Genomic DNA, 17,199 nt, shown 5'->3' with positions numbered 1-17,199 from the left:
CAGAAGCCAAGCCTGGGGGCTTCCCTGGTGGCGCAGTGGTTAAGAATCTGCCTGCCGATGCAGGGGACACGGGTTCGAGCCCTGGTCCAGGAAGATGCCACATGCCATGGAGCAACTAAGCCCGTGCGCCACAACTACTGAGCCTGTGCGCCACAACTACCGAGCCCACATGCCACAACTACTGAAGCCCGGGCGCTCTAGGCCCTGTGTGTTGCAACTGAGCCCACGCCTAGTGCTGCTCCGCAACAAGAGAAGCCACCACAATGAGAAGCCCACGCAACACAAGGAAGGGTAGTCCCCGCTTGCCGCAACTAGAGAAAGCCCGCACACAGCAACGAAGACCCAAAGCAGCCAAAAAAAAAAAAAAAAAAAGTCAAGCCTGTCTTCTGATTTCAAGTTCACCATACACAGCTGATTCCCTTTATGTTGGGGAGGTGGTCTAAGTCACACATGACCTCCCCGTGGCCAAACTCATTTCAAGATAACCGGTGGAGGTCCAGTTCAATACTTCCAATTGGTAGACCCTAAAATTAGCCCATGATGCACAGCAATCTAGTTTTTGAGATTCTCCCTCATCACTCTACTTCAGCCAGCTGAGACGTCTTAGATGGAGGCATGCTTCCAAAAGTTTGCATCTGAGGTTCATACACATAAACAGAACGGTCTGCATATACTGAAGACAACTGCTAGGTGCTACGATACCACACTACACTCACGCACAACACAGTTAGTACAACTATACACAAGCAAATTACATGAAAGCCCTCCTGATGCTTACAGTTTCACAGTTCAAGCATCGAGTTTCATTGGTGAGCGTTCCCTGAAAAATCTCATGGACCCAGGTGAGTTCCGGTTTATTATTCTCCGCAGGTTCGTTCATGTTGCCATTTTTTAATTTTCCATTTTGCTTCTCCTGTTTCTTCTCTTCCTGCAGGATGTCCGCAATAGTGTTTAGCAAATAATTCAAAAATTCGTGAGCATCCTGCTGCATGTAGTTATCAAAGAGATCTGGAAAGGAGAGGGTCGGTATTTCAATCTCTGGCTCTTGAAAAGCAAAGAAAATGCTAATTTTACAAACCACGCTTCAATTTTTATATTGAAAGAGTGGACAGGTATGGAATATGTTCACCTCTATTTTGCAACTTCAATGGGTAAGTTTTTCAAAAATTTTTGTTCACTTCCACTTTTTACCACCCACCAAGAACTAAATTTCCCATATCTTCCCAAAGTCATCATATATATAAAAAGCTACCAACATTTTTATTTTTTCTACAAAAAAAAAAAAAGAAAAAGAAAAAGAAAAAGAACAGGAATTACTTGATAAACTCCCTGATAAAATATCAGTATTTAATATGATGTGACCACCAATGATCAATTATTCACTTCGTAATTTATCCAGAGCAACAGGGTCTCTTCCCAAAGATCATATTAAACCCTGGACCAACCTGGAAGCAGCTTAAATGAAACACACAAGGGAGATGAGGGATATATATGAGAATGTATCTATCTGATAGTCTTCTGAAACCAAATACAAATGATTCCAGCAGCCTGTTCCCTGCCATAAGGACAAACAATCAAGAGATGAATGCAGCTGTGAAACTTCATTATTAATCATGTGCACAAGGAGACTTGGGAGGGCTCTGCTTCCTTCTCAGATTATTTCTATTCTGGTGTGTATAAACTACAACAACTTCAAAAGACGGCAATCAAATTAAATGAGACTTTATAAAACAAACATCTGATTAACTGTGCAAGCCTGTTGCAGTAAGGCTGAAATCTAGGCTAAACACAAGTTGCCATATCGAATACTTCTATAGTCATAAAAATTACCCATGCAAAACTTCTGGAATAACCTCATCTCTACCACCACTTCTCACACACACAAAAGAAGAATATAGAAAAAAAGGAAGAAAATCAGATGACAGCAGGACATTTTTATCACAGAAAAATATCAGTTTGATATCCTTCAACTTAGGCAAATAAAAATCAGAGGTATTATCTTTAAAACAGCAGAGGCTCTGATTAGACAATCTGCATTTAGTTTAATCACTTATGACAAGTTTATAAGATAGTACTATTTTATTCAATTATTGCATCAACCTATGTATTCCAATCAGTGTCCTGCCCTGGGCAATTTCTCCTCTTACAATGATCCTACCCAGAAAAAACTCCTTCCAATGTGGAGCAAAGAGAAAAGGTCATTCCAAAATGGAATGATAAATTTGAATTTTTAAGTATATTTTAAATTCAGTTTTGTTTTATATACTGGGTGGAAAAGGAGAAATATCTTTTCAAATGACATTTGAGTAGTTGGCCATACTATTTTCCCATTATAAAAAAAAAAAAAGGTTTCGTTTTGAGGACATACAGAGCTGTCAGTTCTCCTTATTTCAGAGCCTGAAACCCATTCGTCTCCATGCTACTCACCATTTTCTTTTCTCAGCCTCGAAATGAACTTCTTTGGTGGGATCACGCCAACCTTCTTCTTCTGCGTGGCGATGCTGTGGAAAAGGTCTGCCAGACACGTCAACAAGTTTTCCTTCTTTTTTTGCTGGGCCTTGTATGCCAGCACATTCTCCCGGAAGGGCCGGCAGAAGTACAAGGCCTGAAGCACGGAGTTACAGTAGCATGTGTTTCCGAACTGCCAAAGGACAACAGGGATGGTTCAAATCAGGGTCCGGGGCTGCACCACCTCCGAACCAGGTGGGGAGAGGGAGTGGGCCACCCTCCGAGTGAACCAGCCCAGATTCCGCGTATCACAGCCCTGCTCACGGTGGCAGAACACCAGTATGGCACTCTGAACATCACCAGGGAAATGAACGCTAGTATATGCAAGCCTGGTAGCTCTCTAGCCCATTAAAAGTCTCTAAAATGATAAGAAGCACTCGGCCTTGATTTTAAAAAATCTAATGAAACTTTCTGGCGCTTAAAAAAGAGAGAGACACTGAAGAAGAAAAAAATCGACATGATGTGGAGACGCAGAAAAGCAGCTGGCAACACAAAAGATGTCGCAAGGCAACACATCAAAACTCCTATGACAGGGAAAATAAAAATCTCAATCAGAAAGAAATCCAGGAACTAGGAACCACTTGCTCAGCTAAAACAGTCTTCACCGAATGGGGACTTGTTTTAGTTTCTCTCTTTCAAGATTCCAGCACGCTTGCCATTGGCTTCAGACCACATTTCCTCACTTTCTCCAAAACAATCTTATTTCTGCCAAAGTAGCAATTGTCTCAATACAATAGTACCACCCAGTTCCTGGTCTCCTGCAATCTGATTAGGGCCCACGGAGTAATACTCTGACCTCTCAAAAGCCACGGATACTCAAGATTATGATTAACGAGGGAAAAAGTCATCATCTCCCTGGTTTTCAACTGACTATATAATAACCAACTCTGTGGGTGAACACATAGCTGAGACACTCACTTTAGAATTTTTCATGCACGTTAAAATGAAAAGGAAAACAAACTAAGGAAATCAGAAGATTAATAACAGATTACAAACTGCTGTGTAAGATTAAAATAGAACATGAGCATTTCAAGATTGGTTGTTGGCTTGTGTGTCGTCTGCCCAAGAGCAAGGCAGATGCACCACCAGCCTTAACGTGACATTTCTACGTATGTTAAGATAGAACACTTCCTATTTTTATATATTTTAATCTACTTTGACACAATTACGCAATGAGACAAACCTCTTTTTAAAGAGAAGCTGTAACTTTCATGAATTACCATTCGAAATAAACATAAATGAAACTATTAGTAAGTTTAGGTCTCACAATGCTTCCACAGACTAGGAGATGGCCTTAGTTCTTTTTTCCTCCATAGTCTGCACTTGTCTTTTCCCTGCACAAGGTAGAATTCCAGCAACTTGAATAACTATCCTCACAGAGCTTAAGCAAGAGGCCTTTGCACTGTGCCTAAAAAAACTGTATTAAAATTAGGAGTCAGTATTTCATCAACACAATGCCCTATATTCCAGTACTGTAGCTTCCTCCTACCATTCTTTTCTCTGTTACTCAGTACCTCACCTTCACCCAGACACCCTTTAGTAACACTTGGCCCTGGGCCAGTGGACAACGTCTGGGAAAGAAAAGGAACTAACATTGACCGAGTGTCCACAATGTGCCTCAGTCTCATGTCAGTACCTTCAATAGGAGCTCTCATGGATCCTTCATTATAGGCCAAGAGGTAGAAACCATTATGATCTCCATTTTACAGAGGGGGAAATGGAGACACAGAGAGGCCAAGTGACTTGCCCAAGATCGCACAGCTAGTGAACGGCACAGGCAGAATTCAGACTTAGGTCTGTACTACCGCAAAGCCAATGTCCACTCCATTATCCCACAGGCGGCATTCACTCAGAGAATGGTCCCAGCGGAAATTACCACCTATCACACCTGAACTGACAGACCACACTCAGAGCAGTTGTTCCAGAAAACCAGGTGCTTATGAGTTAACACCGGATGTCACTTAAATCCTCCACCCCAGAGAGAAAGGATCAGGTGGGGAAGAAAGCTCACCAGGGTGGTGGGCAATACGGCCTTACTACTTGGTCATAATCAACTTGTCTAGGACACAGGCCCTGGCAAGTATGGCCATCCACAAGGGGACCATTGCTGAGCACAAGCAAAATGAGGCCAAGGGATTTGGAGATAAACTGGCCCCAGTTTTCCCCTGACTCCCCACCCATGCTTCAAATACCAAGTCGTGCTGTTAAATCGCTACTGGTGATGAGCTGGAAACTCTTTCGATGCTCTGGCTGAACTGACGCATACTGAAAAAAAGCTACCAAGGAGCCCACCCAGATGGTGAAGGGAGAACATACAAAAGCAGATATTGCTACAAAGGCTAATAGTATCACTGTGAAAGTTATGCGTGCAGAAGAAATCTTTTAAAGCACAGGGGAAAAAACGAGAATCTGCCCCGATAATGCGCTAATGAAACACTTTCTTCTGGGGCAACTCATACTTTCAAAAACCGGACTAAATTTCCCCCACCCCAATATTTGCCACTTAACGGTAACCAAGGAGTACGAACGATTATTTAAAGCTTGATAATGACGAAAACGGGAATGGAGTTGCTTCAAGAACTCTAAAACATTTGATTAAGATACAGCACATTTTAAAATACTTACATTGACCAATCCGAAGTAGTGTTCATTGATTGGAAACTGCTCTGGACCAATGTCTTTTTCCAGAGCAGAGGCATTGGTGCCCTAAAAGAGAAAAATAACAGAAGTTCTGTCGTGTGTAAAATAGACGAGAAAGCAAAATGATACTTGAGAGAGTCCACTACCGGGACCAGCATCTCCTCGGGTGGCCTGGAGTTTGGTGACGGTCACACTGAAAGAACAGGTGTCAGAAGGAAACCGTAGATGAGGTAATGACATCAGCCTACTCCTCTCCTCATCCAACTTCATCATCCCCTCAAACCTGTTCCACCCGGCTTCAATTCTCCTCTGTTAGGAAAGGAGGTTTGGGACAGGCAAATCAGCAAATCGTCACTCAGAACTTCCGAATAAGACATTCTAAGCTCAGCCAGCTGCAGTAGCTTTTATACTACTGGTGTATAGAATCGTACCACCACTTTCAAAGTCAATAGTATCATCCTGACACAGATTTATCTACCGTGCACCCACTATGTGCCAGGTACTATTCTAGGCTCTGACAACAGAACAGTGGACAAAGACAGGCTGAAAGAAAAAGCAAGTACACTGGACAGTACATCAGAAGGTGACAAGTGCAGCGAAGAAAAACAAGGCAGGAAATGAGGGTGGGGACTCCAGGGAGTAGGGGGTGAAGGGGAGGCACGGAGGGGGAAGGAGTGGAGGGTAGATCATTGCCGCTTAAATAGGGTGGTCGGGGGGGCCTTACTGAGAAAGTGAAATGTCCAAGGAATGTTGTAAATAATGGAGAAACACAATTTAAAACCTAACAGTTTCAAAACGCATCAAATTGGTGAGCCATGTGTACTCAAGTTCAACACTCCAACACGATGATAATAAGTTCCTGGGTACTCCCACTATATGCCAGGAACTGCACTATTTATTCTCACAACATCCCATTAGGTAAGTACTTACTATCATAATCCCCATTTAACAGACAGGAACTTAAGGCTTCGAATGGTTTAAGAACCTGCCCAAAGACCACAGGCAGTAAGTGGCAGAGCTAGGACTTGAACCCAGGAGTCAGACTTGGGAGCCCACGGTCTTAACCAAAGGCTATGCAGAGCAATCCTATGACAAAACCATTTACTGAGCCCCGCTAAGGGCCAAGGGGTCATTGGCAAAAGCACACTGATTATCACTGCGCCCCACCCCCCCGCAAGGCCTGGAGGGGTCTGCTGGGATTAGGAAAAGTGACCAAAGTTCAGACCAATCAGGTGAGTAGTTAGGGGGTGGGTAGGACCACAGGCCCCACGCAGACCCATGGCTCTAACATCATCCTACAGCTTCTCACGTCCTCAGGCTATCACGGAAGACTCACAGCTCACAGAATCTCAGAGATTTGGGAGACAGGTATTTTAAAAAGAGACTGTTATGTTTTGTAAAAACTAAATCTGCTGCTGCTACTTATTCTGGGCCCATATAACTAGAATCTCCCATCCCAGAAAGAAATGGCCAAAAGGTGGGCTGAGAACCAGTTAAAATGGTCACGTGTCAACAAGCAAACATGAAATGCAGAATAACTCAATTCTAAGCAAACACAACCTCAGCAGAAATAGTACATTCCATCCCCTTATCATAATATCCTTTGTTTCCACTTGTTTTCTAGGTCCATCATACTGCTCCACCAATCTAAATTCCTTTACCCGTCATCGGAGACCTTGAGTTTAGCGGTCGTCTTTGTGCACAACAGTTTCACTATCTTTTCATGGGGGCGGGCGGGGGAGGCAGGGTTTCATTGCCTTCACAATAATGTGACTCCATATACAGGCTGGATTTTAAAAATAATACTTATATTAAAGCAGGATTTTATGGTATAGACAAAAATCACTAAAAGTTTTCAATAAAGCTACATCTCAATCACAAGTCGATGTAAATAATGTGTATTAAATATACCCACAGCCAGTTTTGAAACAACATTAGAATATATGGCTTAGAGCCCAGGAGGAATGTCAGATATAAAAGTATAGCACATGGAGACAGATCTCATTAAATCTAAAGATTCAATCCATGACTTCTGTTATTCGGGAATTCTTGGATGGAGTGCTTTTTTCTATCTTAATATTTTCCCACTGGAGAGGGAGCCGGTGGGGGGTGGCTGGCTGTGACTCAGGCTAAGTACAGTGACCCAGGGGCCGTGCTTAAGAGGAATAATACCCTGGGTGGGAGGAATAATATAATAATAATTATAATAATATAATAATACCATGGAGGTAGCAGGCCAGGAGCACCCCCAGCACAGCTCGGGGGAGAAGAAAGTGAGCTAGCCGTGTCTTCAATGAAACCTGGCCCTCCCTCCGGTCAGGTCTGCTCACACCCCCCCTCACAGCCCCCGCACACACAAGGTCTGGAAGGGTCAGGAGGGGAGGTCAACCGCGCTCTGATCCCCAGCATCGCTTCCAGACCCCTGCACCGTCACCCATCTCGTCAAAACATACACCCTCTGCAGCCCGTGCCTCCCAGCACCGTACAAACCCCATCCCTTCTCCTCGTCTCGCCTAACCCCTCCATGCCCCGACGACCTACCTTTACACCCTGTCTCCTGCCATCGTGCTGGGTGGCTTCAGGATCCACGTGGCGGTGCCTTCCCATACCCTGCTCTCTCAGCAACTCATGCCCTCTTTCCTAGCTGTCTTTTATTTCACTCCACTCCAGCTACCCACTGCCAAAGACACACCCCGGACCTGGTCGCCACCCCAAAACCCAGCCTGGCTGGACTCTGTCTGCCGGCTCATCCCATCACAGCCACTCGTACACCCGCCAGGACCCGTCGCTCCGCTCCTTTCTCATTCAGCTTAGAGTCCATGGCTCATGATGTCAGTGGCTCTTATAAACCCCCCTGACCTTATGCTTTGCTCACACCACCTGGCAAAAAACCCACCCAATGGGAACCAAATTATTCACCTCCTCTGAACATACGCCCAGACAGATGTGCAGCGCTAGGGGGGAGAAGGTGCACCTCAGGCTGATTGCATTCGCTCGAACTCACCAAATTCAAGCGGCCCACGTCCCCACCTTCCAAGAGCCTTTCTCTGAGGCATTCATTCTCCACTCCACAGCGACCTTTTCCAAACTTCCCCAAGCGCCTCAAAACTATATACCTCTCTGCCCCTCTCACTGGCTTCCCACTCAACAGGAAAGAGAAGAAAAAGAAAAACATTAAACCAGCAGAGAGGAACTCTCTTAATTTCACACTCTCAAACCTTCAAACCTATGCGCCTACCTCTCCCAATGATGGAGACCTCGCTCTCGTGCAGGTCAATTGCTCCCGCACTATTAGATCCTGCCCGGCGGAATTTAACATGCCTCCTTGTCTCTCATGTTAAAAATACACATACACGTCTTCTTCCCACCTCTCCCAGTCCCCACCCCCTTTCTCACCTCCCCTTCATAGCTAAACTTCTTTAAACAATTGTCTATTCTGACACATTTACAAATGAATCAGATGATTTCTAAGATTTATTTCAAATGATCCAGTGGGGAGAAGTGGGAGGTGGGCGTGCGGGGCTTATTATACTATTCCATTTATACTTTTACATATATGTTTACAGGCAGAGTAATGGTCTCCCAAAGATGCCCAGGTCTTCATCCCCAGAACTTGTGATGACGTCACCCTACATGGCAAAGGTAAATTTAGATTGTAGAAGGGCTTAATTTGCTAATCAGGACTTAATTTGACCTTAAGATAGGGGGACTACCCTGGATTATCCAGTTGGGCCCAACGTAATCACAAGCATCCTTAGATGTGGGAGACAGAGCAGAACAACAGACCGGACCGCTATGATGTGTGAAGGACTCAACTTGCCTTCACTGACTCTGTAGGCAGAGGAAGGGGCCAGGAGCCAAGGAACCAGGCAGCCTCTAGAAGCTTAAAAGGCAAGAAAAAAAAAGTTTCCGCTAAGAGCCTCCAGGAAGAACACAGCCGCACACTGCCTTCATTTTAGCCCGGGCGGGGCTAGTTCAGACTTGTGACCTCCAGGCTATAAGGTAATATACGTGTGCTGTCTAAGCTGCTAAGTTCACGGTAACTTGTTACAGCAGCAACAGACTAATACAATAGGTCTGAAGTTTTCCATAATACTCGCTAAGACCTGTCTCTATTTCCTCACCTCCCCATCTCTCCTCAAAATAACCCCTTCTGGATTCTACCCCTGATGAACTCCACACATGGTCAACTCAGGAAGACACATTTAGCTGTTGGCTTTCTCCAGGTGCTGTCTAAGGCCCTCTTCCCTCCCTCCATGCCTCTTTCTGTAGGGTCCAGGCAACAACCAGGCTTCAATCAGCAGCTGCGTGCCAACCATTTCCAACGCTTCACCTTCATCCCAGAAAGCTCACTTCTGAGCTCATTCAGGTGGGGTGAAGACACAGTTCCACTTGCTTGTCTCACAGGCCCTCAAAATCACTCTACCCCAAAACTAGAGCTTTCACTTCTCCTTCCCCTCAAATCCAGCCTCTTCCTGATGTTTCCCCACTTGCCCATGACGATGCCACCTTCCACCTGTGGCTCCTGCTAGAAACCTGAGGGCCACGCCTAACGTCCTTCTCGACACCCATCCACCACAGCACACTACTGACTGATCCACTCTCCTTAATCTCTCAAATCCCTTCGCTTCTCTTGAACCTCCTGCCACCAGTGAGACCAGGCCACCAGCATCTCTCACCTGAATTACAACAGCCTCTTAAATGGCCTCCGACACCCACCTTGCTCACCTCTAACCCCACCATCAGCACGGCAGCAAAACTGCTCTTTCTAAATACAAATCTGCTTTAAAATGCTCCAGTGACTTCCACTGCTGTCTCCAATGTCACCTCCTGCCACCCATTCTCTCATACACTTGGCCTACTAGGATGGCCTTTGTTCTGGTCCTCAAATATCTCAAGTTCCCTCCCATCCATCACCTGAATGCTCTTCCCCTGCTTCTTCACCTGGCTGTACCCTATCATCCTTCTCAGGGAATTCTTTACCGGCCACCCCTAGATTCAGGTAGTCTCTGTAATGGACAGAATAATGGCCCCTCAAAGATGTCCCCACCCTAATCCCTGGAACCTGTGAATATGTTAACTTATGTGGCAAAAGGGACTCTGCAGGTATGACTGATTTAACAATCTTGAGATGGGGGGGGGGTGCAGTTATCCTGGATGACCTCAGTGGGCCCAGTGTCATCAAGGGTCCTCATGAGAAAGAGGCAGGAGTATCAGAGTCAGTGAGGAGATGTGATGACAGAAGCACAGTTCAGAGTCCGGAAGATGCTACACTGCCGGCCTTGACGATGGAAGGGGCCCAGAGCCAAGGAGTGCAGGCAGGCCCCAGAAAGTGGAAAAGGCTCTCCTAGAGCCTCCAGAAGCTGTGCGGCCCTGCCGACACCTTGATTTTAGGAGTTCTGACCTCCAGAGCTCCAAGAGAATAAACTCCTGTCATTTTAAGCTGCTAAGTCTGTGGTCCCATTTTACAGCGGCAACAGGAAACTAACACACCCCTCCCCCAACAACCTCCACTCTCCACTCATAGCATACTGTCTCCCTTACAGTGTTTACTCCAATTCTTATTTATGTAATTATTAATATGTTTCCTATCCCCTCAACTACATGTCTCACAGGAGCAATGACTTATGTCTGACCTGCTTAATACGGCACTCTCAGTGGCTAGCACAGATTAGGCGCAGGCCCGCTGGGTGGGTGGGTGGATGGATGGATGCACGCGTGCATAGACGGGGATGGTTAGGGCTGTGCAACTTGCTTCCACGTCCATGATCATTTGGACACAGGTGTGTGAGCTCTCCCGATCTACTGTTCAGTGAGGCCTACATGGTGCTCTCTTCCATTTCCCCATTCTCCCCTCCCTTTTATAAATATACACCCTAGGAATTCCTTCCCATGGATACAGAATGTCACTGATACTGACATTTGGAACCAACCTCTTGCTTCACATGCTAGCATTTTCCATTGGTAACATGAATTTTTGTGCATCTTTAACAGATTTTGGAGTTCTCTACGTTAAATGTAAATCTCTGTATGACAAAAGGACACACACATGATGGGGAATGTTTCATGAGAGATGGTGGGAGCTTAAAGATCACCTGGACAGTATAAATCGAAATTTTAAATGAGCACATCCTTCAATCCTGCAATTCTTCTTTAAGCAATTTGTTCCACATCTATACTCACACAGGTAGAAAAGATACAGAGACTATAGCAAGGACCAAAACAATCCAGGCCTGGCTTAAACAGGATGGAAGTTTACTTCAAGAGGAAGCAGCACAAGTCTGACACGGCAGCTCTGCAGGGCCGGGGACTCGGGCTCCTTTTATCTTGTTGTTCTGTCATCCTCAAGAATGTATCTTGGGAACCAACATGGTCACTCCGGCCCCTATCATCAAACAACCTCCGCCGGGGGAAGCAGACAAGACGGGGAGAGACTGCGCCTTCTCTTCCAAGAATGTTCCCGGAAGTCGCATACATCACTTTTGGTCATGACCCCAATGGCCAGAATCTCACCCGGCCACACGGCCACACCCAGCTGCCAGGGGAGCCTGGCAAATGGGCTCTATTACCAGCCAAAATTAGAGATGGAAAAAGGATACTGAAGGAACGAGCAGCAGGCAACATCTCGGATGGTCCTCCCCGGCAAGGTTTGCAAGAGGAAAACGTTAAAAATAACTGGTCAAATAATTACAGTAATAAATAGGATGGAATACCATGTAGCTACTTAAAAAAGTAAAGCTACTCTATAGGTGTGGCTATGAAAATTTGTCCAAGATACAGCGATAAGTATCAATAAAAACGTGTGAGAGAGTAAGTGTGTGTACAGGACAATTACTGGAAATGTCCTCCTTTCAAGCAGCAGACGCTGAGCCCTTTTCGTGTCCAGCACGACTCTACTTCTGAGGGACACAAAGGGACAGAGCGGCTCGGGCCTGCCTTCAACACCTACATTCTAATGGAAATTCCAGAACGAATACTTGAGAAATTATTAACACTTGTCACCAGTGTCTAGGAAGTGGGGCTGGCAGATGACAGGCCACCGGGGGCTTTCTGTTTTCTCAACTGTTCAAATTTTTTACCATGAGCATGTATTATTTTTGTCATAAAAAATGTCAAAGAAAGTTAGCAAACTAATATCCTGCAGACCAGTTATCTAAGGCCCACAGCACACAACTCAGAGCTTTATTTGGCCATTTTTCCCGCCGGTATGAATTTGCTTTCCCCTCTCTTGGCCTTAGTTTCCTGGCTGAGAGGTGGGATATTCAGCCTGCCTATGGCTCAGGTGGCAGAGAGAATCAAACAAAACAGGGAACATTATCAGCACTATGTAAACTGCAAGGTGTGCTGCAAACCCAAGAGCCTGCAGTTCTACCGCGGGCACCAAGCACTGTGACACATAAGGCAAACGGGAGGCACTGAGAATAACTGACCAGATGCTGAACAAAAAACTAATCTAGAGCAGTAAATCACAGGGTCTGGAGGTATAAGAAACACAGTTCTCATTTTCGTCAGTAAAAAATTCGGTAACCTTTGAAAACAATGCACCACACTTTATTAAAAATAGAATCTGGGCTGGGACAAGTTCCAACAAGAAGACTGTAATGCTAGCTCTTCACAGCACTTCTGAAAGCAACTGTGTGACTGCCAAGAGGTGCTACAAAAACACAAAACCAACAATAACAACAACTTGTGAAGGATGAATCATAAATGTATAAGATGGGTATAGAAAGGCATTTCTTTTAAAGCAATTTTAAAAGCAGTTTATAGGAAAACATGTTAGAATGCCTTCCTTCTGGGGAGGGGGGAAGAAGACAGATTCTTGCCCAGGAGGATATAAGCAGAATGATGGCACTGCTAGGTCTATAAAAACCAATGAGAGTATCACCTCACACCGGTCAGAATGGCCATCATCAAAAAATCCACAAACAATAAATGCTGGAGAGGGTGTGGAGAAAAGGGAACCGTCTTGTACTTAAATTGATACAGCCACTATGGAGAACAGTATGGAGGTTCCTTAAAAAACTAAAAATAGAACTACCATATGACCCAGCAATCCCACTTCTGGGCATATACCCTGAGAAAACCATAATTCAAAGAGTCATGTACCACAATGTTCATTGCAGCACTATTTACAACAGCCAGGACATAGAAGCAACCTAAGTGTCCACTGACAGATGAATTGATAAAGATGTGGCACATATATATAATGGAATATTACTCAGCCATAAAAAGAAACAAAATTGAGTTATTTGTAGTGAGGTGGATGGACCTAGAGTCTGTCATACAGAGTGGAGTAAGTCAGAAAGAGAAAAACAAATACCGTATGCGAACAGATATATATGGAATCTAAAAAAAAAAAAAAAAAGGTTCTGATGAACCTAGGGGTAGGACAGGAATAAAGACGCAGATGTAGAGAATGGACCTGAGGACACGGGGAGGGGGAAGGGTAAGCTGGGACGAAGTGAGAGAGCAGCAATGACGTATATACACTACCAAATGTAAAACAGATAGCTAGTGGGAAGCAGCTGCATCGCACAGGAAGATCAGCTCCCTGCTTTGTGACCACCTAAAGGGGTGGGATAGAAAGGGTGGGAGGGAGATGCAAGAGTGAGGAGATATGGGGATATATGCCTACATATAGCTGATTCACTTTGTTATATAGCAGAAACTAACACAACATTGTAAAGCAATTATACTCCAATAAAGATGTTAAAAAAAAAAAAAGAAAACCAATGAGAACACTGTATAATACGCAGGAGCCTAAACCAAAAACAGAGACCAGGAAGGGGTCTTGGAGATCAGCTCCATTCCACAGATGAAAAAAACCAAGGCCCAGAAACATAAACCTCCTCCCCCAATTCTGCGTCCTAAGGCAGGCAGGATCTCTTTCAAGTCTGTACAAAGTGGAGAAAGGCCCGAAATAACCTGTAAGGATTTCTAAGTACACAGAGAAAAAGTCACTGATTATAAACCATGAATTAAAATATACGACAGGAGAGGTGAATATTGTTGCTAAAACTACATTTTTAAGTCTATATTCAAAAAAGCCTATTTTACTTATCAAGTACGTTTTCAAAGTACAGAAGTACATAGAGGACTAATTCTCAGAAGCACTAGTATTCCCAGACTTCTGATGACAAAAGGTCATTCCTAGAGCCTTAAGGAGAAAGTGAAGCAAAAATGCAGTGATGCAGCTCAAGATTTCAGGATGAGTCAGGAGCACTTGACAGAATTCAAGGATGGTTAAGGAGGAATTATAGTCACTGGCTTCCACATAATTAGTAATAATAACAGACATCACAAAAATAACACTTACTGTGTCCAGTCACTGCTCTGAGGACTTGATGTATATTTTACTCATTTTAATCCTCACAATAATGCTGTGAGGTGGATGTCATTATTGTCTCCATTTTAAAGATAGGAAAACTTAAAAAAAAAAAAAAAAGATGTAAAAAAACAAAAAGGGCTTCCCTGGTGGCACAGTGATTGAGAGTCTGCCTGCCGATGCAGGGGACATGGGCTCGTGCCCCGGTCCGGGAAGATCCCACATGCCGCAGAGCGGCTGGGCCCGTGAGCCATGGCCTCTGAGCCTGCGCATCTGGAGCCTGTGCTCCGCAACGGGAGAGGCCACGACAGTGAGAGGCCCGCGTACCGCCAAAAAAAAAAAAAAGATGTAAAGATAGGAAAACTGAGGCACAGAGAGGGTAAGTAACTTTATCCAAGTTCACACAGCTAATAAGTATTGGAACTAGGTTTGAACTCACACCATCTGAGTCCAGAGTGTATGCTCCCAAGCACTACACAATGTTGACTCTCAAGGTGGCAGGGTCCCCTCAGAGTCCCAGAATTGCAGGAATGAAAAACCAAGGAAATAGAAGGGGTCACAGAGTTATACAGGTAAACCCCTACCTCTGAGGCACCATTCAAAATATTCTAGAATGTGGAGCACAGGTGTCCTTCTCTGTAAAATCACCAGAGAACACTGCAACCTGTTTAAGAGAATATGAAATTGAGGTTGAAAATCAGGAGAAACTTGAGATGTAGTCAAGAGGAAATCGATTTTTTTTTCAAAATGGTTTCAGGTTGTGGATTTTTATCTAGTCAAATAGGAAAAGAAAATATTGTTTAAAACAGGAGTAAGTGAAAACAAGATCAAAAAGCAGAAATGAGTTCTAAGAAGTAAACCATTTTACACCTAATACTAGAAAAATGTGCACTCTCACTTCCCTAACTTCTAAATTTTTGGATAGATACTGACAGTAGAAGAAAAAAAAAAAAAAGAACAGAAAGAGAAAGGACCCACCAGAAGTATGCAGAACAAAATGTGTTAATATATTAATACAGCTCATCTCTCAGTGTTGGGAGTATTTGGGAGGGGTGAGTGGGGAGAAGAAGTATGAATTATATAGCAGGGAAAAAACTGCCATTATTTTCTTACCCAAAGAAACTGGCAAAGCATCTGTTGTGCCTCTACAGAGGCAGATTGCAATTCTGAGCCTCTTGGCTGAGAACTAGTGTGGCCAGTTCTCTGGCCCCTCAGAGCTGTCCCCTCTTTCCCCCCATCTCCTACTCAGCATTTGCCTTCAATGTCACTCCTTCACAGCTACCTTCCCTGACCCTTCCCTCTCTCAGAATCCTGTGTGTCTCTTCGTACAACTAATCACAATTTGTAATAACTTACTTATTTGTGACTATTTAACACCTGTCTTCCCACTGGACCACAGGTTGGCAAATGACAGTCCATGGGCCAAATGTGGCCCACCAACTGTTTTTGTAAATAAAGTTTTATTGGAACACAGCTGCGATCACTCATTTACTTATGGTAGCTACTTTCACAGTACGACAGCAGAGTTCTATAGCTGCGACAGAGATATCATGGCCCACAAAGCCTAAAATATTTACCATTGAGCCTTTTACCAACAAGCCTGTCAACCCCTACACTAGACCATAAACTCTATGAGGACAGGGTTGTGACTGACTGGTCTCCTAGGACCACGCAGAACATCTGGCATACAAAAGCACTTACTAAATTTGCTGACTAAATAAACTTGGTAAACAGGGTAAGCAGTATGTGCCGCTCGTTGTACACGTTGTACACGTCTCTGTATTCATCAACTCCACTGTCTGCCAACCAAGGCAGTCCCACTTACTGTCCCCATGCCACTCATGCAAGAACAGAGGGAACCTGCTCGGGCTCACTCAGCCAGTAAAGGCAGCGCCAGGACTCAACCCCAGGCCATTCAGGTCCAGAGCCTGAGCTCCTGACCACAAGTCAGAGAAGATGGTCTTCTCATTCATACTTTTAGTAATTCCTTAGCTGTAGACGTAGAGACTGGGCAGAGGGCCGCTGCTTCTGAGACTGTCCTCTTTGGCTGCTGGCCATCACACATCACCTAACCACGGGCAGGCAATACCCAGAGGGGCTATGGATGCCGCCCGTCCTGCTCAGAGAGCACACACATCACCTGGTCCCATCCAGCAACACTGACACTCTCCCTCCAGATAAGTCACACACTCAGACTCACTATCCCCATTTCATAAGTGAGGGAAATGATGTTAATGGAGGTTAAGTAACTGGCCAAGGTCAAGTGTTAGTATGAGGCAGAGGTCAGCTGTGAACCCACAATCTTAATACCATCATGACTCCAACTCCTGGCTCAACAATGCTCCTCTGCCCCTCTCCAGGCTTCCACAGGAAGGCAGTTAAAGGGCATTTTCATTCTGCACCAGGATAGCACGTCATTTCCACGCCTTATACGATACTGGGGAGAGAGAAACAACTCTGGAAAAAACCTCAGTGTGACTTCACTTAACGATGTAACGCAGAAGCAAAAATGTCTGCAACTGAAGAAAGATGACCCTGGGATACATAATGATCCCAAGTCATCATAGGAAGGACAGTAAACAGCAGCTAGAGCCTCTGGCTTGTAAAACAACTCTCTTTGTGGCTAGACACAGCGTAACAAAGTCCTCAGGCAGAGATGACATTTCAATTCAAAAGGAGAGGGGCTTCCCTGATGGCGCAGTGGTTGAGAGTCCGCCTGCCGATGC

At 44.7% G+C, this 17,199-nt stretch overlaps 1 protein-coding gene across 2 annotated transcripts in view; it reads right to left on the bottom strand.

The window, feature by feature from the left end:
* The window catches only part of USP46 (ubiquitin specific peptidase 46), a 59,751-nt gene that overhangs the window by 28,488 nt on the left and 14,064 nt on the right, over positions 1–17,199 (bottom strand). Inside the window, exons 2-4 of one of the 2 annotated variants that reach the window (XM_007456089.1) lie at positions 5,134–5,214; positions 2,428–2,605; positions 779–1,008 (exon numbers count right to left, since the gene is read on the bottom strand). In XM_007456089.1, the coding sequence (XP_007456151.1) occupies positions 779–1,008; positions 2,428–2,605; positions 5,134–5,214 (489 nt within the window). Of the gene's footprint in view, positions 1–778; positions 1,009–2,427; positions 2,642–5,133; positions 5,215–17,199 lie in introns of both variants that reach the window. The other variant, XM_007456088.1, reaches the window with a different exon arrangement.

The sequence above is a fragment of the Lipotes vexillifer genome, unplaced genomic scaffold (genome assembly GCF_000442215.2).
Source record: "Lipotes vexillifer unplaced genomic scaffold, Lipotes_vexillifer_v1.1 scaffold42, whole genome shotgun sequence".
Taxonomy (NCBI): domain Eukaryota; kingdom Metazoa; phylum Chordata; class Mammalia; order Artiodactyla; family Lipotidae; genus Lipotes; species Lipotes vexillifer.
The sequence above is the reverse complement of the archived record's forward strand: the minus strand, read 5'-3'. Positions and strand labels throughout refer to the sequence as shown.